The 23,716-nt window shown below is 42.8% G+C and overlaps 2 protein-coding genes across 3 annotated transcripts in view; one reads left to right on the plus strand and one right to left on the minus strand.

Annotated features, from left to right (window-relative positions):
- On the plus strand, positions 1-18,248 carry itpk1b (inositol-tetrakisphosphate 1-kinase b). Its single transcript, XM_037240705.1, has 11 exons — positions 1-214; positions 599-757; positions 4,527-4,551; positions 8,960-9,085; positions 10,064-10,181; positions 14,590-14,688; positions 14,793-14,833; positions 15,192-15,357; positions 15,719-15,786; positions 15,877-16,039; positions 16,186-18,248. Exons 2-11 carry the CDS (start codon positions 663-665, stop codon positions 16,452-16,454), a joined length of 1,170 nt encoding a protein of 389 aa, XP_037096600.1. The 5' UTR covers positions 1-214; positions 599-662; the 3' UTR covers positions 16,455-18,248.
- Positions 18,247-23,716, minus strand: part of plk4 (polo-like kinase 4 (Drosophila)) — a 17,564-nt gene continuing 12,094 nt past the window's right edge. For both annotated transcript variants that reach the window (XM_037240702.1, XM_037240701.1), the window contains exons 6-16: positions 21,286-22,055; positions 21,116-21,207; positions 20,402-20,742; positions 20,223-20,327; positions 19,895-19,997; positions 19,661-19,810; positions 19,308-19,533; positions 19,128-19,230; positions 18,915-19,052; positions 18,728-18,834; positions 18,247-18,642 (exon numbers count right to left, since the gene is read on the minus strand). In XM_037240702.1, the coding sequence (XP_037096597.1) occupies positions 18,534-18,642; positions 18,728-18,834; positions 18,915-19,052; positions 19,128-19,230; positions 19,308-19,533; positions 19,661-19,810; positions 19,895-19,997; positions 20,223-20,327; positions 20,402-20,742; positions 21,116-21,207; positions 21,286-22,055 (2,244 nt within the window). In that variant the 3' untranslated portion in view covers positions 18,247-18,533. The remainder of the gene's footprint in view (positions 18,643-18,727; positions 18,835-18,914; positions 19,053-19,127; positions 19,231-19,307; positions 19,534-19,660; positions 19,811-19,894; positions 19,998-20,222; positions 20,328-20,401; positions 20,743-21,115; positions 21,208-21,285; positions 22,056-23,716) is intronic.

The following is a 23,716-nucleotide window of genomic DNA, read 5'->3' on the forward strand; positions in this document are numbered from 1 at the left end:
GTGTGTGCAGTCAGTCCCAGTCAGTCAGTGGAGTCCGTTGACGGGGGCAGAAAGCACCAGCAACATCGCAACGTGCGTCCAGCTGTGCCTGTCATCTATCACCTTGTCTGGAAACTTCTCCCTTTGCACCAACTGGCGGGCCGAAAATGGGAAACTACCCGAGTTAGTTCTCGAAGAGGACCTCAATTCAGGGACCGACTGCCAAAAGTGCCAGGTTAGTTAGCTCTCCGCGGCGCCTCGTCGCGAGTTATTCGCAGCCACGGCGCTTATTTCATGTCAGAGCGAAAACGCGTTGAAATGTTGCAAATGCCGCATTTGCACATCGGCCTGCTCGCCTGATTTTTGCAGCCTGCTTGCGATTTTGTGTTGTGCCATCGTTTGGACTAGCAAGCTAGCCAGCTAACATTAGCAAGTGAAGTTAGCTTGGAGGGGCGCGTGCATGAGTTTGACTGATGCTCCACTTAAGCTGTCATGCTTCCAGGTTCTGTTGGAATCTTTTGTTATGTTGTGTTCGTGATAGACCTAGCAGACATTTGATAGGCGCGTGGAATCGAGATGGTGAGAGACTTTACACAGCTTTCCTGTTTTGTTTTTTTAGGCTCATCCAGTGAGTCAGTCACATCCTTCACGTCCAGGGAGGTGATCCAGGAGCCCCGGTGGAGATGCAGACCTTCCTAAAAGGCCGAAGAGTCGGCTACTGGCTCAGTGAGAAGAAGATGAAGAAGCTGAATTTTCAAGCCTTTGCAGATCTGTGCAGGTATGTGGCAACATATTCAGTACACGTCATTTGCATGAGCAGCAGAAGCTCAAAAGTCCAGCACAAGCCATTCCGTGATGCTGGTTGATTTCCAAAACTATTATTTTGAAAACAGAGATGACTTTTAGTGTTTTGCACACCCTGGCTTTGAATCTCAGCTCAGTGACATTTGACATCTGTGGAAGTGTAGAAATAACGCTTGACAAGCACAAAATGGATCAAAACATTTCACTTGAACTCAAGATAAAAGATGTCCACAATTGCAACAGAGTTGCTGCGACTGTGACATTTTTATGCAAGTCGGAACGTGCCAGAATTTATACCACATGTATGCTTTCCATTCTTAAAGCGGCACTATTTACACTTGAGGTCATTTTTCAATCTTGATTGAATCATCATTGAATCATTATTATTCATGCATGCCTCTTGTTAGACCAGAATTTTTTTTTTTTTTTGCGGTTTGCATGAATGCGCAGAGTGAATACCAGAGTTGAGCTCTTGGTTGGCAAAGGTATTTCATATGTCTTGAGTAGAAGCTTGTTGAGACATGGAATTCAGAGCAAGAACTGTGTGAGTGTGTGTGTGTGTGTCTGTATTGAATGTGTCAAGTGCTCAAGGCACAGAAACCTAAAGATGATGGTGATTATTTAGAAGCAATTACAGTCCAAGGATTAAAAGGGATGTTCTAGGATGTTTTTGAGGTTTTAGCACAATACGCTGATAATAATTACATAATAGGAAACAGTCTGAGGGTGTTAATACTTTCATTCTTTAAAGGAAATTAATTGATGATTTTGCCTAATGTTCTGCAAAATCCTCATCGCTGGCACTGATAGTAACCAAGCTATAGATATATTTGATCGTCTTCATTTTTTTCATTCATAAATTGAATTTGAAAACAGAAGTTGTGTTTGTGACACTGGAGGCTGTGACAAATGTTTTACCTTGTTATCCATCGTCAACACTGTAAAAAGTTATGTAAGTTGTCAGAAGGATATGATTTTCTCGAGCACTTGCAACCTTTGAGATAGTATTATATATTATGTCTATCGGATTGGGAACATGCTCCTGTGAACTTTTAGCCTTAGGTTGGTTGCGAAATATTTATTAAAAAAAAAAAAAAAAAAGAAAGAATGCAAATCAGTGTTTGAATTAGGTCGACGGCTCAGTCGAGTGTGTGAAGTGTCAAGAGGGTTAAAGTGACCCGATTGAGCCGGCACAGATTACCACACTGTAATCCTCAAAACATTTTTAATCTCTTTTAAACTCCCAAGCAACCTTTCTAGAACTTGGACCCAGACCTGAACCCACGAGTATTTTGCCGTGGAAGGTGAAGACAAAGAAAGACAAACACAAAAAACACTGGCTTTAGATTTTTTTACTCGTCACTTACAGTAGTTCTCTTTTGGCCGATATTTCCTCTGTCACTGTTTGAGAAATGAAAAGTCATCTTCATGAGGAAGGAAAAGATGGAAGTCCGACTCTCACATGTCAACATGAGCCGCGTTTTGTCTTATCAGGAGCTCGGCATTACATTTCTTGAGAGGTTAACTTAACGAAAACAGGACGGCACATTTTCTCAATGCTTTCCTAAAAAATATATATATATTTCACCAGAATATACCACAATTAAATATTGCACGAGTGCTTTGTTCCTGCCTGTCTTATGCAGCCGGACGAAAGAATCCTGAGAGTTAGACGTGCTCGCTCAGCAATGCTTTCAAGCCACTTAGGCTCATGACAATGTCCTTGTGTGCGTGCGTGACAATTTGAAATCCTCCCCACCTTGCTCATAACTAGCTTGTAAAATAGCTGATCCATTAAGGACAACCTGCCTGCACATTTCATAATGCAAAATTCCAATTGCCTCTGGAGACCAAACACATTAGTCAGCGGATAACTGCTGTTTTAGCACGCGGGCAATGTTGATTTATCATCCACTCTGATAAAAACCGTTCTGTTGCAACATTTTTATTGGCATCATGGTGTTAAACTCTAACCGCAACCTGATTTCTGTGAGATTTGCTAATTTCTCAGTTGGACGTCTGAGGTTGGATTCCGGAAGGAAAACATTGTAACACAAGAATTAATCAGTTTCAGGGTCAAGGTTTTAGTAACATATTAACACAAGGTTAGATATATGTTCAGATATTTTGATAAAACCTAAAAACAATAGAACACGACGTGTTCGTTGGACTAAAGGCCTTCTGGTAAAAAAAAAAAAAAAAAAAGACGCTCACTGTTGCTATACTCGTTATTTTTTATCGCGCTCTTTTAAATAGCTGACACGTCACAAAAAAATTCCAAAATACACAACACATGCGGACAGAGAAAACAATTCTCACAGGTGTGTATTCTGTATCTTCTGCAAAAAAAACAAAATATTATTGTAGCTGTGTGTATTTACCAGAATGAGCAGACATTGCCTGATGATTCATCACGATTCTTTTCATTCTATTCAAGTACATTGTTTCGCTTAGAGTGCGATAACGGAGTGTTTTATCTGATTAAAAAGATTCCATCCCATTGTTGGGCTAACACAACGTAGCCACTAAAATAGAAGCCCAAGTCGCTAAATTGTATTTCGATGGTTGAAGAGAATTTGTGCAGATACATTGAATTATTGTAACAAACTCCTATTGTCATCACGTCTCCGTTTATTCCAGGTCACTGACACACCCTGTGAACTTTGTAACCCGTCATGTTGCGTCAGGCAGCAGGCCCGTCTTAATGTACGATAAAAGCAAAACAAAAGACTTAATGGACACATGATACCACCTCTGACAATAAAATCTTGTGATTTTTATTTTTTTTTTGTGACGCCGGGCCAGCTCGGTTCTGTCGCTCACGTTCGTAGACGACCTCCATATTTAAGACTCCATCGACGAGCGCATTCGCGTGGCATGAAACAAGCCAGCAGCTGCGGTATTAAATGTCGACATTGTTGTGTAGCGGTGAATAGCCGAGCTGCTGTTGTCATGGGGATGGAACCTCAAAAAACAACGAGGATGGACAAGGCCAAGTGCGAAAGCATTTTGTTGTTGTTGTCCTTGGTACAAATTGCTGTGCAGTTTTTGTTTGTTTATTTTGTTTTCTGCCTGCCTCAAGCCAAAACACTCTCTTTGTTGCAGACTTTGAATTATGACAGTACTGCGGCTGGCTGGCTGGCTAAATGATCTTGGTGTTTCCAACTGTTAATTTTTTACCCAGTGTCGACGTGACCAGTCTGGTGGAATGAAATGCTGTTATTGTAAGAATGTTTCTCTTACAAGGAGTCAGCTGATTGCTAAGCGACCAATTTTTAATTTAAAGTATGTCTGATAAGTAAAATGTTCTCAGGCTCTGAGGAGTGTGTGTGTGTATTTGCAATGAATGGTCCGCTCTCTCGCTCTCTCTCGCTCTCTCTCTCTCTCTCTCTCTCTCTCTCTCTCTCTCTCTCTCGCTCTCTCTCATTATGATTATCTGCGATGTCATCCTGTCATGGTCATCATGAAGTGCGTACATGTGTAAGAAATAGTAAGCAATGTTTCACACACATACTTGACAAGAATCCATTGGACATATAGTACAGTGAATTGTAATAACCAAGGGTAACTTAAAAATTGGTCTGAACAATTAATTGTCTTTACATTCTCAAAGTACGAGCCCTGATGTCATTATACTTTTCTAATGTCATATATTGTCACCTTACTATTACTATGACTAGATATTCATTATTGCCTGTTGCTTTTTTCCCTGCCATTAATACTTTGTATTGTTTCTTTTTCAGGAAAAGAGGGATAGAAGTAATCCAGGTAAGTTAATATATTTTGCTTTTTTTTTTTTTAAATGCAGACTGAATTTTTTTTTTTTGTGCTCCAGCAAATCGTAATTTGCATTGACGGTTTTATTTTTTCCTTCACGCTGCTGTAGTTCCTCCCTGACTACAGCATTACAACACAATTGTTCAACTTTGATTTTTTTGTCGTAGGGGCAGTGTACAAGGCAGCCATAAATACAAGTGAACAAAACATTTCCCTCTGCAAGTACACGCTGCACTTTCAGTAGGCTAGTAAATATTCAATACAAAGTCCTGGGAGCTCAGTGCTGAAAAATCCTTGTCAGGAAGATGGAAGAGAAATTGATCCAAGCTTTTCTCTCAGGCAGAGTATCCCGGTGCGGCACTCCCCCCCTTTACATTTTGCAATGATTTTTTATTTTTTTTTCCCCCTCGTGCTACACCGTCGATTGTAGAACACCCAGTTCGAAACCGGTCATGGGAATAATTCCAAAGTAAGCATGCTTTGCCTCCCACTGCGCTTTCAGCTATTCCGAGGCTCAAAGCAGCTCGCCGAGCCAGTCACTTACACCAGCCAGCACTCCACACCTCAAAATGCATAAACGGAAAGCGACGCTGTCGATGCTAATTAAAAGAACACTGACACCCATTGCCGCCGGTGTTTGTACTATCTGCCCCGCACCCAATTCCAGTCTGAGCCTTGCACTGTAATGGCCATATCACAAGGGAAGATAATGACAGCCATTGTAATGCCTCAGCCCTGTTACATAAGTCTGTGTACAAAGCTGACTTCTCCTATTTCCCTGCTGAATTATGCTCTACAATCCATCAACTGTGTGGTTTTTTTTTTTAATCAATGCTGCAGTTTCTTCTTCTTCAGTGATAGGCAAAATACCTTTTTTTTTCTTCCTCTGGCTCCTTGGAGTATTGTGATTTAAGTGATCATCATAAATATCTGTGCTAAATAAAAACACCGGAGAAGTCTAAAGTAGAATAAATACGTTTATTTAAGCAACCTTGCCCCAGGAGTCAGTCTGACTAATGGCACTGATAAGAAATCAACCGTGTATATTCTTGGATGAATGAAATGGGTTTTTGGTGAGGAAAAAGAAAAAATACTGCCATGGGCTTGCAATTAGACCGAGGTCAACTGAGGAGAAAAAAAACATTCCGGTGCACGATACAATTCATTTGCTAATTTCAAAAGTGTTGATTAATGTCCAGTAGAGCAAGACTTTTGAATTTGGTTCTGCTGCAAATGATCCGCATTGGCAAGGTGTAATTTAAATCTATGTCAACCACACCCTCAGCATACATACCTCATGTTTACACTCCCTACATGCATACAACGGAATCCCGACATCAGCAAACCTATAAGTGGAAAACAATCTTTTTTTTTTTTTTTTTGCAACCCTTAGGACTTGATTTTCTAATTTGCATGTGTAAAAACTTTGCTTTATCACAGTTGTCACAGTTGAAAACAGAGACTTCTTTTGTTTTTTTATATGATTATTTCTTCAGGCTATTTTTTTTTTTCACATCCACTATTGGATTATAACACTCCCTCATTGCTTGCTCCTCTCCGTGTAATTTTTCACCAGCTCATCAATAGTGACCCCTGTGCCTCGAGCTCACAAGGGCCCATTCTTGTTGGAATCTATACATTAGCCCGTCTGTATCTCGGCGCTGATGAGATTAACGCACCGCCCTTTAAAAAAACTGATATTCACTCTCTAAAACCGGTCGCAGGAAATCAATTCCGTTTGACTGCGCTGTTCAAGGACAGTTATCGAGTTACTCGTTTTATTATACGGCGCACAATAGAGTAGTTGGCAACATTTCTTTCACAGACTGTCAATATTAAACATTCTCATTTCTTAATCAGTGGACATTTTTAATCAGAGATGCGAGTAAACTTTCTCGAATAATATATTTGGAATTGAGCCGCCAAATGTTTTTTTTAGCTTGAGTATAACCTTCCTGTTACTGTATGTTTATCCTCCCAGACACGTATGTTGTCTGCACGCTAATATGTCAAGTGCCACACTTAACGTATCATTCATCACCGGCTGAACTTTGCGTACAAAGAAACAAAGGCGATGCCAGGTGACATCAAACCGGGAAAGCGACTTGACAGAGAACAATCACCTTACCCCGTCAGCGGTTGGACTAATTGCCATTGACTTTGGGTTTTGTCGTTTTAAGGTCAACAAAGACAGAACAATAACTCTCTTCCTTCTCCCCCATCGGCGTCATAGAGCCAAGGTTTTTACTTGCGTTTTTTTTTTTTTTTTTTTTGAGCAAGGTTAACTCAAGTTTCCTCTTATGACCTCTGTCCCCAGTATTTGTGTAAAATCTTTTATTTCCCATGAGTGTAGGCCGGCCCCGGTACGGAGTTTCATCAAAGCTGAAAATATATTGGCCCTGACCTAGCCTCTCCCCTCAGGATCCGGCGTGTTTTTTGTGCCGTCCATCACTAACCGTGGCTCTCTCTGTCCCGGAGGGTTCGGCAGAGACGTCAGTTGACATTTCTGCTTTTAGCTTTTAGCAGCACATCAATGACTTTACCGCTGGGTGGGAGCTGCAAAGCAGGCTCATTCTCTCTGTGCACAGGATGAGTTTCATTCTCTCCCTCTTTGCCAGGAGATTTTTATTTTTTTGCTCCTTGTTTATTCATTTTTGAAGATTTGACCTTGACTTGACACCAATACTAATACATGGCAGAAAACAACATACTATATCTTTAGCTCATGGGACCATTGTGGCAGCTGCTCATGTTTTATTCTCAGGTGGGAGTTTATCCACAGGTGACAGCATTATGAGTGTTGACTTAACCGTCACGGATCTATTCGTGTCATGGCCTACATGTCTGCCATGTGCCTCAACCATAGCGAATAATCCGCTCACTAAAATATCCATAAACCATTTTGGGAGTTTTTTTTTTTTTGTTCTCGCTGTTAGCTGGTAAAATGTCACCATATATTAGTTTCTATTGACGTGTAGAAGGGGATTGGGAGGTTGCTTTAAATCGTGCGTCACCAGTGTACAGTCATGTAAAAATCTGTATTTAGCAAGACTTAGTGGAGGAGTGACGCCAATCAAAGGAACCACCATTACATCATACCCAAAGCAGCAGGTTGTTTTCTTTTCTTTGTTTTATAGCAGTTAGCTTGGGAATGTTATTTTCCCCCTGCATTTGCTTAACCTTTTACAAAATGAGACCAAGCTATTCTGGGCTATGTTTGTGTAAAAGACAATAATGCCCCTTTTGCCTCTGCATGGGACTGGCCCAAAACTGATTGTAACTCTATTTCCATCGACAAAAGATCCTCGTCAAGAAAATTCATTCTTGCTGTGGTGTTGTCATTTTAGAATGTATGGAAAGTATGACAAAAAAATAAACACCCATACTCATGCTAGCTTATGCTGTTGCTGTGCCTCAGCTCACAACACTGCAATTTTATGCTCCATAGTCTCCACTTTGCTGCATCGGTCCGTTTTCTTGCTCTGTCTCAGTGTGTATTATTGTTTTCCATTAGTCACTGTAATTATGCACTTGAGCAACATCGTGTTGTAAATTCTCTTATCTATTTTAAGTATAACTACTGTTTGAATTTACTTTCTCCAGGAAGTACTTGAAGGAAATTATAAAAAAAAAAAAAAAATCACGGGATGTTTTACTGATTCACACCTTGGTGAAAGAAGATGGGTGCTATAATAATAATGAATGTATCACTTCTCATAATCATTAACTTCGATAGTGTTCCTCTGAATGTGGCCCGCCCTTGACTAACCGAAACCACGTAGCGTTTCACAAGCCCGCATTGATCGCCCCCGGTGTGACTAAGGTATATAATACCAGGCAGGTTTGCATACTGTAGCTTCTGCACTCTGACCTTGGGAGGATTATTTGCACAGGTGTTTCAATATTTTATTTCATTTTGCATGCGTGACCTCTTCAGTAAAAAGTTAAGATGTATGAATTTGCCCGGATTAGGTTTTTTGTCCATTCAAGGAATCAATCTGCTTTTAAATGCGGTATGTTGACCAAAGTTGAATACATTTTATCAGTCAGTCAGTCGGACATTTTGTCTTGGTGCTTTTTATTTAACACAAGGCCAAGGTCTGTGTGGAGGTTTCAGAACATGTTTATCAAAAAGTACACTTTTCACTCGTCCTTGCACATTGGAAGCTACTCACTCATTCTGCATGACTACTCCAGCTTCAACTCCCTAATTCCGAGAGTAAAAAACTACCCACTACCACAATTGTATTTAGAGATTTTCTACTTGGCCAGTGCAAACAGTTTCCTAAATTTTCAACAAAGGTAAATCTGCATCGTATCACTTTTGACCATGTCGTGTAAAACCACCATGTCTACCCCTTGTTTGAACCCAATGCCAGATGTCCAATTTTCTCCCCAGTTGGACCTCAGCCAACCTCTGGAAGAGCAGGGTCCCCTGGACGTCATCATCCACAAACTGACGGACCTCATCCTGGAGGCTGACCAGAACGATTCTCAGGCTGTGCTGCTGGTGCAAAGAGTGCAGGTATTGCTCACTGGCACTCCACCAAATCACAATGACTTTGTTGCAACAAAACATCAACACCCTCATTTAAACTTTGTGACGGCTTCGGATCACTCCTCGGTACTCTTCTTGTTCTTCCCAGAGGGACAATCCTCTCACATGGATAGTAGGTCACTGCACCAAGTGGTACGCTGTGGTCATTAAAAAAATGAGTGTTTGTTTAGCTGGTTGATGTTAAAATGACTTGTCGTTGAATCTCTGTCGATCTTTATGTGAAAGGCCTAAAAGGCAAAGCATGTTCTCCTATCATCTGAATGTGTTTCATCCTCGGGGACGCAAAAATAATCCGAGGATTGTCCTTATCAATGTGTTCCACTAAACTCCCCGAAAGATTTGTATGGCTTTATTTTTGGCAGCAACGCGTTTGACTTACATAATGGGCTTTCATCGGCAACCGCCATTCCGATCTGGGTAAATCCTAAAGATGAATTCTTCACATCTACAAAAAGACACGCGTGTGTTAGGCGCATGTTTAATTTTAGGCAGGCGCGCGTGTGACGGCGCCGCTGCTCTTTTTTTTTTCTTTTCAAAGAGCTGTAATATGAAGAGGCAGCCTGTTTGTTTAATGCACACGTCAGCCAGCTCCAGCTGACAGCGTTTGTGTGTGTCAGAAAAGAAATTGCCGGGAAGGTTGGCGGCGAAATCCACCGAGGCGAGATGGAAGCGGAGATGCGGCGCTGTTACGTAACACAGGCAACCCCGCGCTGGCCCGACTGTCGGCCGTGCAGGGATGCTGTGATATAATCCACACAGACCGGCTGGCACGCATCTCATTATCTGTCAAGTGAGGCATGCAGACCCATAAACGGAATGTCAGTGTTTAGATGACATCCCCAAACGCGCCTTTTCTGTGCTTTCCATGTGAGCCGCAAACATTTTACTTGTAAATGTCCCAAGCCAATAAAAGTCCAAGTCATCTATCCGTCTTTGTGTCTTCAGGACTACATCGATGCCCACCCCGAGACCATCGTCCTGGACCCCCTGCCGGCTATCAGGACTCTGCTGGACCGTTGCAAGTCTTACCAGCTCATCCACAGGATAGAAAGCTGTATGCAAGGTGAGAGCAAAGCACCTAAGAGAAATTCATCCACTCCACAAAGCCCAGCAACCAAGTTCTGTCTTTGCTCTCCCCTTTCCGCCATTGACACTCGGCTAACGTATGATCGCAGCGTCACCGTTTGCTTGAAATATCCTCTCGTCGTTTCCGCGCAGATGTTTAATCCCCCAAGGCTCACGCCATAACTCCTGCGTCCCTCCTAAAGACGGCATCTTTCTATTTCCTGCCTGCCAGATCCGTAGGTTTGTCACAGGCAGATCGGAACCTGTCTCCCTTCGTCTCTTTGTTGTCGAACGCAATCAAGTCATCAGCGGGCCTGTGACGATGCGGGTGCATTCCCTACCCACTCATACTGTAAACACACCTGTGACTCATGCACATTTCCTGTTGCACCATACATGGCGAGGAGCTTTTTTTTTATTTTTATTAAGGTGAGGTTGCCGGGATGTGGTGATTAGAGACGTCGCCTCTGTCGGTAGTTTCCTAAAATAGAATCTCAACAAGACGTCTTTTTCTCCAAACACACACGTTGGATGTTACGTAACGTGGAATCGCTGTCCCCCTCTGTGTAGTTGGTTTGAAAAGGAAGATAGCCCCCCCCCCCCCCCCCCCACACACTACTCAGCTTCCATCAGTGTTGGTGGTGTTGGCCCTGCATGCCAAACCCCCTTGACAACTGTGGTTTGCTTTAGACACAAACACTGAGAGAAAGACATAATTTGACACCACACCATCAGCAAGCCTGTGAGGAAAACACAATGTGATGGCGTCACATTGTATTTTATCTCCACATCAATATTTGTTTTGTTTTTTATGAAGAGTGACTGAAAGGATATTTTGCATTCACAACCTTGTTAAGTGATATGTGTTTAAAATAAAATCCCTGATTATTTTCAAATCCCCCTTTGCTTAAAGAAAATCAAAGACGATAATATTAAAAAGAAGTTTTGGTATTTTCTTTATTTCCCCAACACCAAACAAGCTTTGAAACCGTTTTTACCCTCAAACAAGTATTTATCCTCATTTTAGCTGTGTTGTTAGTATAAACAGTGTATGATCCTTTTTGAACTCCCAAAGTCACAAAAAAGAAAAAAAAGTCCTGACGAGTAGATTTGAATTAATCGATAGTCGATTCCTTGCTCAGCCTTACTTCCTCGTCCTTATCAGCAGGGAGCACAAGGTCCCGAAGTAGCTCGGGCTGCCAGAGAAAAAGTGCTTGGAAAAAACCAGAGAGCCGTGACTCAGACTAGTTTTCAATAGCAGGATGCACTTTTGGATACCTTGCTTGTGATTATTTTCATTCATCTCAGAGCATTGAAACGATTGTAACTGGATTTTTTATTTTTTTATTATTATCAATTCATCATAAAATGGCCTAAGGCATCCAGATGGTGCGTTATAGTAACTCAATTTAAGTGCAAGAATTAGTAGGGGGAAAAGCTAGCACATTAGCAATAACAGACTAGCGTCGCCTAGTATTGTGTTACGCTTTGGAATTTACGCTTTCCTTTTGTATACTCATCCCCCGTTTTCATAGCTTGGGACTGTTTTCACGTTGTCAAGTCAACAGCTTTTTAAAAGTGATCCGGATAAAACGCTCGGATTTGTTCACAGGGAACAGATCGTCTCGAGGTTCCTGCACCTTGGGCGTTCAATCTGTGCACGGCTCAATATGGCAGTTGTCCTGTTTATGCGGGAGATTAATAATTAATCATAGTTTCAGCCTGAGAAAGACAAACAGTCAGGGAGTGCGGACACTCACTCCTAGCACGCGCCATATTACTGGAAGCAAAAGCCACAAGGCGACGTGTTTGTCATAATGCTTTCTGAGTGTATGCTGATGAACAATCCAGAAATCCCCCCAAATGATTCATGAATCTAATTGGTGGATAAACTCTCTTGGAGATAACACAATGCCTGGCCATGTATGGACTTCTCTTTTTAAATATTGCAAATGCAGCTGTCGTATGGGAGAATGTCATGGTTTCTGGAAAACAAGCTCTAAATAGCAACAGGAAAAGATTGGCCATGTACCTAAACAGCAGCAAGCTCGCACGCTTCATGTAATATGAAAGTCTTCTCCAAAGGTGCTAGTTTGAAACAAGATGGCAAAAGTTGCATGGTGAAAAATAATCCCACGCTCCCTTTTCATTCAAGCTAAACCGGGTTTTGCACGTCATACTCGCATTTTCCTGATGAGGTGCTGGTGATTGATGGATCACTCAAGGTCTCATTCAAGGAGGAAACATTTTAACAGTTGAACCCCTAAAGATGAGCACAATCCATTCTGGGATGCCATTTTTCACATGGGAAATAATTCAATCTAACTGTCGCAATCAGAAAATGTAATTAATTTTACAAGTAATGTTTTGTCACACCCTTGACTAAAAATACCTACAAAAATGTTGCAACATCATCATAAGAAAAATAGCACACCAGTGTTGAACTTTCTAAAAACATACAGTAAACATATTTCAATATAATGCAAAAAATTAAGTGCGTATCATTATTTCATATTTTCATGTATTATCTATCGACATGTGTTGCTTCACCGCTTGTGTCAAAGGGTTAAAACTACCACAACAGCCCGTCTATGGCGTTTTGCATTATGTTAGCATTAAGCTAGAGCAGTGTTTTTCAACCGGGGTGCCGCGGTCGGTCTGATTTTATTATTGCATCGGCACATATTCAGTTTATGTGTGTGTTGCTGTGTGCTTTTGCTAACAGTGACAGACACTATGATGGTTGTGGTGCGTTTGCGGTCCAATGGAAATCAGAGCATGCAGTTCAACCGGAGAACCTGGATTGGTTATTTTTCACATCCATATAATAAACAGTCAAGTCGAGACACCTCGACTGTGATATCCACTCAGCTGCTGTCAGAACAGCAGAGCGTCTTTAAAAGTGACTTTGTTCTTATTGTTGCAATATTTATAGACCTAGTCTAAACAGTAAACAAAATCACGTTGATTCTTTTATTTGAATCACAATCACTTTAAATAGTTTATTTATTACACCGTCTAAAACCTTTTTAAAAAACGGTCACTTTTATTTAAAAAAGGAATACAATTTAGAGAATATTTCGTATTTATTTCTATTAAATTATTCGACTCTCCATACATATATATAGGAATAGGACTTTACGTCTTTCGTTGTAATATAACAGATTTTAATATAGGAGCTTAACAGATTTTTGTTGGCGGTGTGCCGCGAGATTTTTTCCAATGAAAAGGTGTGCCGTGAATGAAAAAAGGTTGGGAAACACTGAGCTAGAGGACCAAGTAAGAACAGGCCTTTGTTTTCCGCTGTTATTGGCGGTTGGAAAACTGCGTTGGAGTTCTACATTGTCCAACTTTTGGGGTGATTACATGATGCAGCAGATCAAGTACGGGACCCAAACAGAAACCGATAGAAACGGTTGGTGATGTTTCAAAAGGAATCCTATAATAAAGTCCCATAAACGTCATTCTGGGCTCCGCTCAGTCTGACGCCAGCTCGCAGTGTTTAGACCAGGAGTGTCAAACTAATTTTTTTCGCGGGCCGCATTGTAGTCCTAGCTTCTTTCGGAGGGCCATTATGACTGTCAACCCAAATAAATGGATGAGCACCTCATATTATATACAGTAAAAGCTACAAAACAAACTGACAAATAACTCCTTTTCAATTCAGACGAGTAAAAACTGGTCAAATATTTCAAAATAAGATATTAAAAGTGAAGACAATTTGCAATTCTAGTAATGATGCACAATTTGTCTTCGCGGGCCACATAAAATGATGTGGCGGGCCGTATCTGGCCCCCGGGCCTTGAGTTGGACACCTGTGGTTTAGACAGAGCCCCGGATTGATACCCACCCACTCCACCTGCACGTCATCTTCCTCACCTCCAAAGTAGTTTGGAGCCAAACATCATCACAATCTTTACAGCGCAAAGCCCTCATTATTATACATCTGCTCTTTGCGTCTTGTAACATTTTTCATTTGATTCCGAGAGCTGACATTGCTCATTAGTATTTGGCAAGCCGGAGATGTAAAAGGCAAAGTTTTTCCCTCGAAAAGACATTAAACCTGCTAAAATAACACCGTGAGTGGGACAAGACGGATGAGATGAGCGATCGGTGACCCTGGACACTTCCTGCTTGCAGAGGCAGTATGGGATCCCGACTCAGCTGCACAAATCTCACTTTACTGGCACATATTAATAGGAATTTTACTTGTTCCTGTCACTGCCCCTTTTTAAGTCTTCATTCCTTTTACGTGGAACAAAAATAAAAGCACAAATCATTGGCGAGGCCCATTTACAATCCTGTGACAGTGTGATGTGATTTTTATCCTGAAAACACAAAGGGGATTCTTCAAAGTATTTTCTTTTGAAATGCTCAAGTTGTTTTTTTTCTTATCGTTTCCTTAGACGAGAGGATTTGCTCTCCTCCGTTCATGGTGCTCAACACCGAGTGCAGCCCGGATGTGCTGGAGCAGATCAGGAATCACGGACTCACATTCCCGTTCAGTAAGTCGTCCCAGCCCATCGACACCTATTATGAAATAATCTTTCTCTGAATATACTATGTTGTCATCATTTGACGCATTTCCCTATTTTCATTTGCTTCCCAGTTTGCAAAACTCGAGTGGCCCATGGAACCAACTCCCATGAGGTAAGTGGCGCCTGCTGAATCAGCAACACTTTTTTATAATGACTGACACAATTCCGTTCCAGACAACCACACTTGTTAAATCTGTTTGCCAAACTTTATTGAGCCAAGGCACATATATTACCACAAAAAAAATCTAAAGGCAAGATACACAGTTTATTAAAGTAGCTTCTGCCATCTAGTGGAAGGCCATTTAATTGGTGGCAGAGATAGATGAAGCAAAAAAATGTTATTTGTAGAAAATAAACAATGAATCCTCAGTCTTAAAATATGTTGAATCTAAAAATAAGTTGTCCTAAATCAATCGTTCAAAAGTCTTGACAAATGTTTAAGTAGGTCTTTGTGACCTCCTCCCCCCCAGATGGCTATTATCTTCAGCGAGGATGACCTGAAGGACGTGAAACCCCCCTGCGTCATCCAGAATTTCATCAACCACAATGCCGTGCTCTACAAGGTATTTGTGGTTGGAGACTCCTACACAGTGGTGGAGAGGCCCTCCCTCAAGAATTTCCCCGCCGGGCCTGCAGGTAAGCAAATCAGGAAGATGTTCCCCCTTAAATGACCAATAAAAGATCTTGTAAAATGTCTTTATAGCCCCTTGAGAAAGGCTTTTAGGAAGAATTGACTTTTGTCCAAAAGGCTCAAATAGTCCAACATGTTCTAAATTCCCCAATGGTACAGTGTTCGTTTATAAACAGTCTAGATAAACTCAGCCAGCCTCTTCTGGGACTAAAAAAAACTAACAGTGCTGAGAGGACAGTTGGGAGCCCTTAGACAGGAGCGTTTCCTCAAAAAGTGGTATTTGTCGCCACCTACTGTTTACAATAAGCAATTACAATGCCGGTTTGTATATATATGTATGACTCACTTTTTCTTTGTTGTTTTCAGACAGGAAAGCCATTTTCTTCAACAGCCACAATGTTTCCAAGCCAGAGTCGTCCTCAGACTTGACCTCGGTATGACGCAGATCTTACCAGCACATCTCAAAAATCTATATGTATATATAATAGATTTTCATTTATTGGGTGTGGGTCTGTTTATTTTAGAGGGAGAACGTGGAGGGTGTGTCTCAGCCTCCCAGCGACGACGTCATCCGAGAACTGTCCAGGCGCTTGCGGCAGGCGCTGGGCGTGTCCTTGTTCGGCATCGACGTCATCATCAATAACCAAACTGGCCAGCACGCCGTCATCGACGTCAACGCCTTCCCTGGTATCTGCACGTCATCCTTAAGAGGATTTTTCTAACCTCTCATTCAAAATCTGTTACTTCCCGAGTTGGAATTATAAAACAATTCTGACATAACATTGAGTTATTTAACACCGTGCATACATGTGACGATCTTCCCGGGTCGCCAGGTTATGAGGGCGTCCCCGAGTTCTTCAACGAGCTGCTCAACCACATCAGCAGTGTGCTCCAGAGCCATGTCGGCCCATCCGACCCATCTCCCGCCGGCGAGCCACCCAAAGGTCTGAGCCCCGCTGCCGCCGCCTCCCCGTGGATGGTGGAGGGCGACACGGGACTGAAGGGCGCCCGTCACCAGCGGCTGGGCTGCAGCTCGCCCATGTCGCCCAACTTTCAACAGCACTGCGTGTCCACCATAGCCACAAAGGCCTCCTCCCAGTGACTCTGCCCCGTACCGCCCAGCCCCAGCAAGAACACACATTGTCACAACGGTGACAATAATGATTACTAAATCATAATCATTCAAATGATACTATCTCTAATCACAACCTTTTCCAGTGTAGTCCTTGCAAATGATGGTGATTGAGTGTAAAGCTTTTTCCTCTCTCTTTTTGCCTTTTTTTTTTTTTTTTTTGTCCAATGGGACTTTTGTCAGTACTGTAATGTGAACCCTTTGGGAAGTCATTTGTATTTGCTGCAGTGACACCCGGCTCGGCATTTTCAGACTGGGGAAAGACGTGCCACTTGATGTGCAATGTGTGTGTGAGTGTGTGTGCGCGTGTTGTGCGTTGTGTTCAACACCACTGACTCCTCTATAAGGGGAGAGAGCGTGCGTTTGAACTAAAAGATAAGCTGTTGACTTTCCGAGTGCCATCAAATTTTAGACTTGAGTTGAACAGCTGAGAAGGAATTCTCAAAATGACCAAGTGAGCGCAAGAAGACATTCCGCTTTGTTTCGTCTTTCTTTTGTTTGTCTGCTTTTTTGTTCCACGAAATGAACTCTGCAAGATTCCATGATGAGATTCGTCGCAGCATTTCATAGAGTCAATTGTCTATTTTTTTTTTTTTCCTCTTATGCTCACTGCCTTCCGAGCGTAATTTATTCCACTGATTGTTTTAGATCAAATATGCCGTCAACACTTTAAAGGAGATGATTAAATAACTAACATTGGTTAATGGGGCAGTTTGCTTGATTGGACCCCCCCACACACAACTTTTTTAAACATTCAGCTGAATGTGAATCCACCCAGTCAGCTGTAAATGTTTAAATAGCACATGTGGGATGTGATTTTTTTTTTTTTTCTTTTAAAATGTATTAAATGGGATTTTATGGGAAATCGTTTTATATGAATGACAGCATGTGAACAAATGTATTTACGAGAAGAAAAGGTTTGCTTTTCTTAAAAAAAAAAGACAAATTGGAGAACAAAGGTGTTAAAAGGGATAGATGTGTGCAAAACAGCCAAAATCTGGAAATTTGTCTTCCTCTAAGTCTGCTTCCTGGACACCTCAACTCTTCTTCCTCATCCATAGAGTTGATTTGGCAATGGAATTAAGTCTGCCTTTTTCCACGGGTCAGATGGGAATAAGTATTAAGCAGGAAATTGATAGATGTGTTATGACCCTTGGAGGCCCCCCAGATAGGGAAAAGGCTGCCCACCCCTGCTGTAAAGTCACATCATCTCACCAGCACTCAACACACTTGACCTTCATTTAAAGGCGTAGCCCAGGGGTGTCGAACTCCAGTCCTCGGGGGCCGCGTTCCAATATGTTTTCCAAGTTACCCTCGTTAAACACACCTGAGTGAAAAGTTGAAGGCATTTTCATGGTCTGCAGGAGCCCAACTTTTCACACAGGTGCACTAACGAGTGAATCTTGGAAAACATGTTGGAATGCGGCCCCTGAGGACTGGAGTGCGACACCCCTGGCGTAGCCTGAAGGGGGCAGGCTTAGAGAAAGCCCACATGTTCTGTTTTGTCACACTTTTACATGACCAAAAAAAAAAAAGGAAATCCTACCTGTGGTCACGTGTAAGCCCTCGTGTGATCATGATCAGCAAGCTCGCTTTCCACTTTCAAAATGTTTACTCCTTGGGTGTCATGTACAGTCGGTGTATATACGCCTAAGCTTGCTTCCATACAGTGCGTTGTTTAGTATGCATTGTCATGGAAAGGAATCCATAATTTGTTTTTTAATCAGTCAACTCACCGAGATGAAATAAATGAGTGGAAATCTCTCTGGCTTGTGTTTATAAGTCATGCTGTTAATAGTGTGTGAATCTTAATCCAATTTTCCACCCATAAAGAGCAGCAATTGAAAACCAAGCCTACAGACATTTATTGGCCCCTTGCTTGACGAATGCCACAATTCAACATAATGCACGGCTACAACACAAAATGATCACTCCATAAAAATTTGATATTTTCCATATTCCTCTGTACATGTAAAAAAATAAAACGGAATAAAGCTTTCTAACATACATAAACACGTAGATATTTACAAGAGGGTGAAGAAGTTAATGCTAATGTGTTTGTTGATGAGATCCCGGGTTGGCCAAGTGGGTGAGGATGGTGGAGAGGCATTGCAGCTTCTCCTTGATGTGCTCGGGAAGCTTGACGTTCTCCTTGTACCTGCGATCAGCAGATGCTCTTCTTTAGTTTTACAGAGTCTAAGTCAAACTATTCACCCATCGTGTTGGTGAAGTAATGAAATAACCTGGTGACGCGTCCTTCCGGAGAGGTGTACTTGATGCTGGAATCACCGGCCTGGACCAAAAGCTGAGAGCCGTCGTTGAACTGCACCCACACTTCGCCGCTCGTCAGCTGAGAAGACCGCACGGAGCATTTGGGTAAACATCTCCGGACGTGTAGTTTATTTTAACAAGTCGGGGGTCGCCAATTACCTGCGAAGCCCAGCCCACATTAGGCACAAAAATGGACTTGACCACTTTGCCCGTGTACTGAAGGCTGTCCTGACACACTGGAGAGATTTGTTTACTCAGACTGGCTGAGGTGAAGTCGGAGCCATCGTAGGAGATCATCTAAAAAAAAACAGTTTTTCTTTTAAAGATGTTTTTTCTTTGAGTGGTTGTCTCGACATATTGCTGGAGACTTACCGAAGGAGTGATTTTTGGAGGTTGGGGAGGTGAAACGTGAGCAGGAGGAGCATGCTGGGAAGGAAGTGATGTTGTCAGCGGAGATTCAGGGATGACGGGCCTCCTAAAAAAGATCAAGATTATTAAAAAAAAGATACAATATATGACAACTCATTATATTGTCTTCATTTGAGTATTTACCTTCCAATGATGATAGGGAAGAAGGGACCTTTCTGAGTGAGTCTCTCCTCCCCCGCGATGGCAGCTTCCAGAGACAGACACAAGTGGTGGCCTTCATCCGCCAACTTGGCATACACCCGGCTCTCGGTGCTCAGGCCGCTCAGGTCCACCTCGCTCTTCACCGTATACGACTTGCCACTCGTCTCCACCACGTGCAGCAGCCCCGACGTCTTATGGCTCTTTGCCCCTGCAAAAATGTGTCAGGGACTCACAGTCAAATGACATCAACTCACTTTGGGTCTTTCCAGCAAAAAAGATGTTGCAAATAAATCTGAGAGGACGTTAAATGCCTTCGAGCATAGTCAGTGCCTCACCGTCATAGAAGCAGACCTCCAGGTCAGCGTTGGGGGAGTTCTCCATCAACATGACCTTTGCGTGCTTGGTGTAGAGGGTCACTTTGGGGGTCTTGGATTTGACCAGCTGCACAAACTTGGAGGCGTACTGATACTTTTTCCAGTATTTTTCTAACGCAACACACAAACATGACGAAGGGATTGCGATGAAATAACAGTGTGTTTTTGGTTTTTGCCCTTACAGTACATTCTCACCTGGAAGATCCTCATATTTGTAAAGGAAGACCTCTTTTGGGGGAGCAGGCGGGGAGTCCAGGACAGGAAAGCCTTTACCACCAATGGGTTGGTATATTGTCACCTACCAGAAAGAACATAAGGTTGATTACCAAACCTTAGTGTGACACCAGAAGATATTTTTGGGATTGCAGCAATTTCACTTGCTGTAATTTCTCAAGTATTGCAAGATTGACTGCTGTATCACTTTCTACCACTAGAGGGTGCTAATCGACTGTGAAATGCTCATTTGGAGTTTGATTCCTGTTCCATAATGGCTAAGAGTGCGATTGTGATATGAAGAGCTCACCTTTGAACCATCTGAGGAAATCCGAATGACTTCCTTGACCCTCTCCTGTCCATTTAGGCACTTTAAGAGCTCCATGCAGACCTCGCCCGTGTCCAGGATGCTCACCTGTGAAGAGGACGCGCTTCCTGTCAGTGAGTCAACTTAAGTACAAAGGTATCATGATGTCTGACGGCACTTACAACAGTATTTTTGGTTTTCTGTCTGATGGGCTTGAGCCTGGAGGTACAAAGAGGCGGGACGAGGTCGTTCAGAGTCTTCTTCTCGTCAACGCTGGTTTTGACCGAGAGCAACTGTGAGGAGGAGGAGGTGGAGGACGAGCAGTGAGGAGGCTGGAGGTGGGTTCCGGGTATATTCTCTCTCTGGTACACGTCCACGTTCGAGGGGTGGGGGCGCTGCGGGCCGCGATGGGGGTCGGCGGACCGGTTCACGGGCTTTTCCGTCCACGAGCCGTGTCCTCTGTCGCTGTGCAAACTGACGCCGCTGCTGTGAGTGCTTCTGTCAATGGGCCTTCGACCACATCCTGAGAATGGAAAGACAACATTTGGCAAGACCTGCTTGAGCCGCTGCTTTAAATCCTGTTTGGAGTATTTAAAGCTACTGTTTTTATATGCTGTTTTTTATGCTGCAGATTACAAAGGTGAGCACAGCCAAGATTGGATCTAGTAAAGGGCGATGAGGAAAAACATTAGCAGGTTTATCTGAAGTCTATAAAGAATCAGAGCCAAGCGGAAGGTAAAGAAAAATTATGAGAAAAAAGTTGAAATCGTACGACATAAAAGTAGCAAAGTATTAATAGTCAGATCCATCCAAAAAAGAATCCAGCCATCTATCAATGTAGCAAATCTATCCATCCCTCCAGTTGGTACACTGTTTTGAAAGAAAGAAAAGATTACCATCGTTATTGAGCCAGTTCGTAACTCCCTCCATGTCCTGATACTGAAGGCTTGGTGGATGTGCCGTCTGTGCGGAGAACAAGTACGCTGGGCTAGAAACCAAAAAAAAAAAAGAGTCAAATTAATAAACCGAGTGCTTATGGCCAATGAGACTTTCGATGAATGCTTACTTTGCAAACTGCTTGACAGGAGGTGAAGGGGTCTGCCCATGTTCCGGGAATGGAGTGGAGGGGAAAAGCGGTCTTCCAATAGCTGTCAGTGATTCTTCTGAGTGAGACCGGCCCTGCTCGGCCTGATCGGGCCCTTGGTGCGGTCTGGAGGAGCCGTAGCGATCTGTGGAGTGGGCTCGACGTAGGTAGTGGGGGTGGAGGTGCTCACTCCCTCCTCCATGAGGCAGCCTGCCCCTGCCATCGTTGGGGAACCTGTCCAGTGACTGCTGCTGCTGCCGCTGATCCCTGTCCTCAAAGCAGATCCGACCAGGCTGGAACGGAAGACCTTGCACGGCCGGCAAGCGGTTGGGCAGCGCTGAGCTGACGACGTGCCTCGTCCTCCTCTGGAGACGGCTGCCGCTGCTGCCCGACGTGGAGGAGGTGCAGCCGGTGGAGATGGTGGCGATACCGCTGTCCATGGAGTCATCGTCACCTGGGGACTGATTTTGTCTTCTGGTTCTGCCCAACGGTTTCTGGGTCATAAAAGGGTGGTCCAGCACCGTGGACAGGCTGGGTCGGTAGTCGGGATTCCTTTGCAGAAGCTGATGGATCAGATCCTGGGCCTGCAGTGAAATGTGGCCAGGCATTTTGTAATCCCCGAGTACCACCTTGGAGAGCGTGTGTTTGATCGTGTCCGTGTCAAACGGGGGGCGGCCCACGAGGAAGGCGAAGAACATGCAGCCCAGGGACCAGACGTCGGATTCCAGGCCGTGAGCGCTCCGTGTGGCCACCTCGGCCTGTGAGGAAAACACAATGTGATGGCGTCACATTGTATTTTATCTCCACATCAATATTTGTTTTGTTTTTTATGAAGAGTGACTGAAAGGATATTTTGCATTCACAACCTTGTTAAGTGATATGTGTTTAAAATAAAATCCCTGATTATTTTCAAATCCCCCTTTGCTTAAAGAAAATCAAAGACGATAATATTAAAAAGAAGTTTTGGTATTTTCTTTATTTCCCCAACACCAAACAAGCTTTGAAACCGTTTTTACCCTCAAACAAGTATTTATCCTCATTTTAGCTGTGTTGTTAGTATAAACAGTGTATGATCCTTTTTGAACTCCCAAAGTCACAAAAAAGAAAAAAAAGTCCTGACGAGTAGATTTGAATTAATCGATAGTCGATTCCTTGCTCAGCCTTACTTCCTCGTCCTTATCAGCAGGGAGCACAAGGTCCCGAAGTAGCTCGGGCTGCCAGAGAAAAAGTGCTTGGAAAAAACCAGAGAGCCGTGACTCAGACTAGTTTTCAATAGCAGGATGCACTTTTGGATACCTTGCTTGTGATTATTTTCATTCATCTCAGAGCATTGAAACGATTGTAACTGGATTTTTTATTTTTTTATTATTATCAATTCATCATAAAATGGCCTAAGGCATCCAGATGGTGCGTTATAGTAACTCAATTTAAGTGCAAGAATTAGTAGGGGGAAAAGCTAGCACATTAGCAATAACAGACTAGCGTCGCCTAGTATTGTGTTACGCTTTGGAATTTACGCTTTCCTTTTGTATACTCATCCCCCGTTTTCATAGCTTGGGACTGTTTTCACGTTGTCAAGTCAACAGCTTTTTAAAAGTGATCCGGATAAAACGCTCGGATTTGTTCACAGGGAACAGATCGTCTCGAGGTTCCTGCACCTTGGGCGTTCAATCTGTGCACGGCTCAATATGGCAGTTGTCCTGTTTATGCGGGAGATTAATAATTAATCATAGTTTCAGCCTGAGAAAGACAAACAGTCAGGGAGTGCGGACACTCACTCCTAGCACGCGCCATATTACTGGAAGCAAAAGCCACAAGGCGACGTGTTTGTCATAATGCTTTCTGAGTGTATGCTGATGAACAATCCAGAAATCCCCCCAAATGATTCATGAATCTAATTGGTGGATAAACTCTCTTGGAGATAACACAATGCCTGGCCATGTATGGACTTCTCTTTTTAAATATTGCAAATGCAGCTGTCGTATGGGAGAATGTCATGGTTTCTGGAAAACAAGCTCTAAATAGCAACAGGAAAAGATTGGCCATGTACCTAAACAGCAGCAAGCTCGCACGCTTCATGTAATATGAAAGTCTTCTCCAAAGGTGCTAGTTTGAAACAAGATGGCAAAAGTTGCATGGTGAAAAATAATCCCACGCTCCCTTTTCATTCAAGCTAAACCGGGTTTTGCACGTCATACTCGCATTTTCCTGATGAGGTGCTGGTGATTGATGGATCACTCAAGGTCTCATTCAAGGAGGAAACATTTTAACAGTTGAACCCCTAAAGATGAGCACAATCCATTCTGGGATGCCATTTTTCACATGGGAAATAATTCAATCTAACTGTCGCAATCAGAAAATGTAATTAATTTTACAAGTAATGTTTTGTCACACCCTTGACTAAAAATACCTA

Source organism: Syngnathus acus, chromosome 22, assembly GCF_901709675.1.
Source record: "Syngnathus acus chromosome 22, fSynAcu1.2, whole genome shotgun sequence".
NCBI classification, from domain to species: Eukaryota; Metazoa; Chordata; class Actinopteri; order Syngnathiformes; family Syngnathidae; genus Syngnathus; species Syngnathus acus.

Excerpts from the sequence above, each read along its gene's own strand:
- itpk1b (XM_037240705.1), top strand. The coding sequence starts at position 663 with ATGCAGACCTTCCTAAAAGGCCGAAGAGTCGGCTACTGGCTCAGTGAG. Across the intron at positions 758-4,526 it reads GCCTTTGCAGATCTGTGCAG|GAAAAGAGGGATAGAAGTAA; the intron begins GTATGTGGCAAC and ends TTTCTTTTTCAG. Across the intron at positions 16,040-16,185 it reads CGACGTCAACGCCTTCCCTG|GTTATGAGGGCGTCCCCGAG; the intron begins GTATCTGCACGT and ends CCGGGTCGCCAG.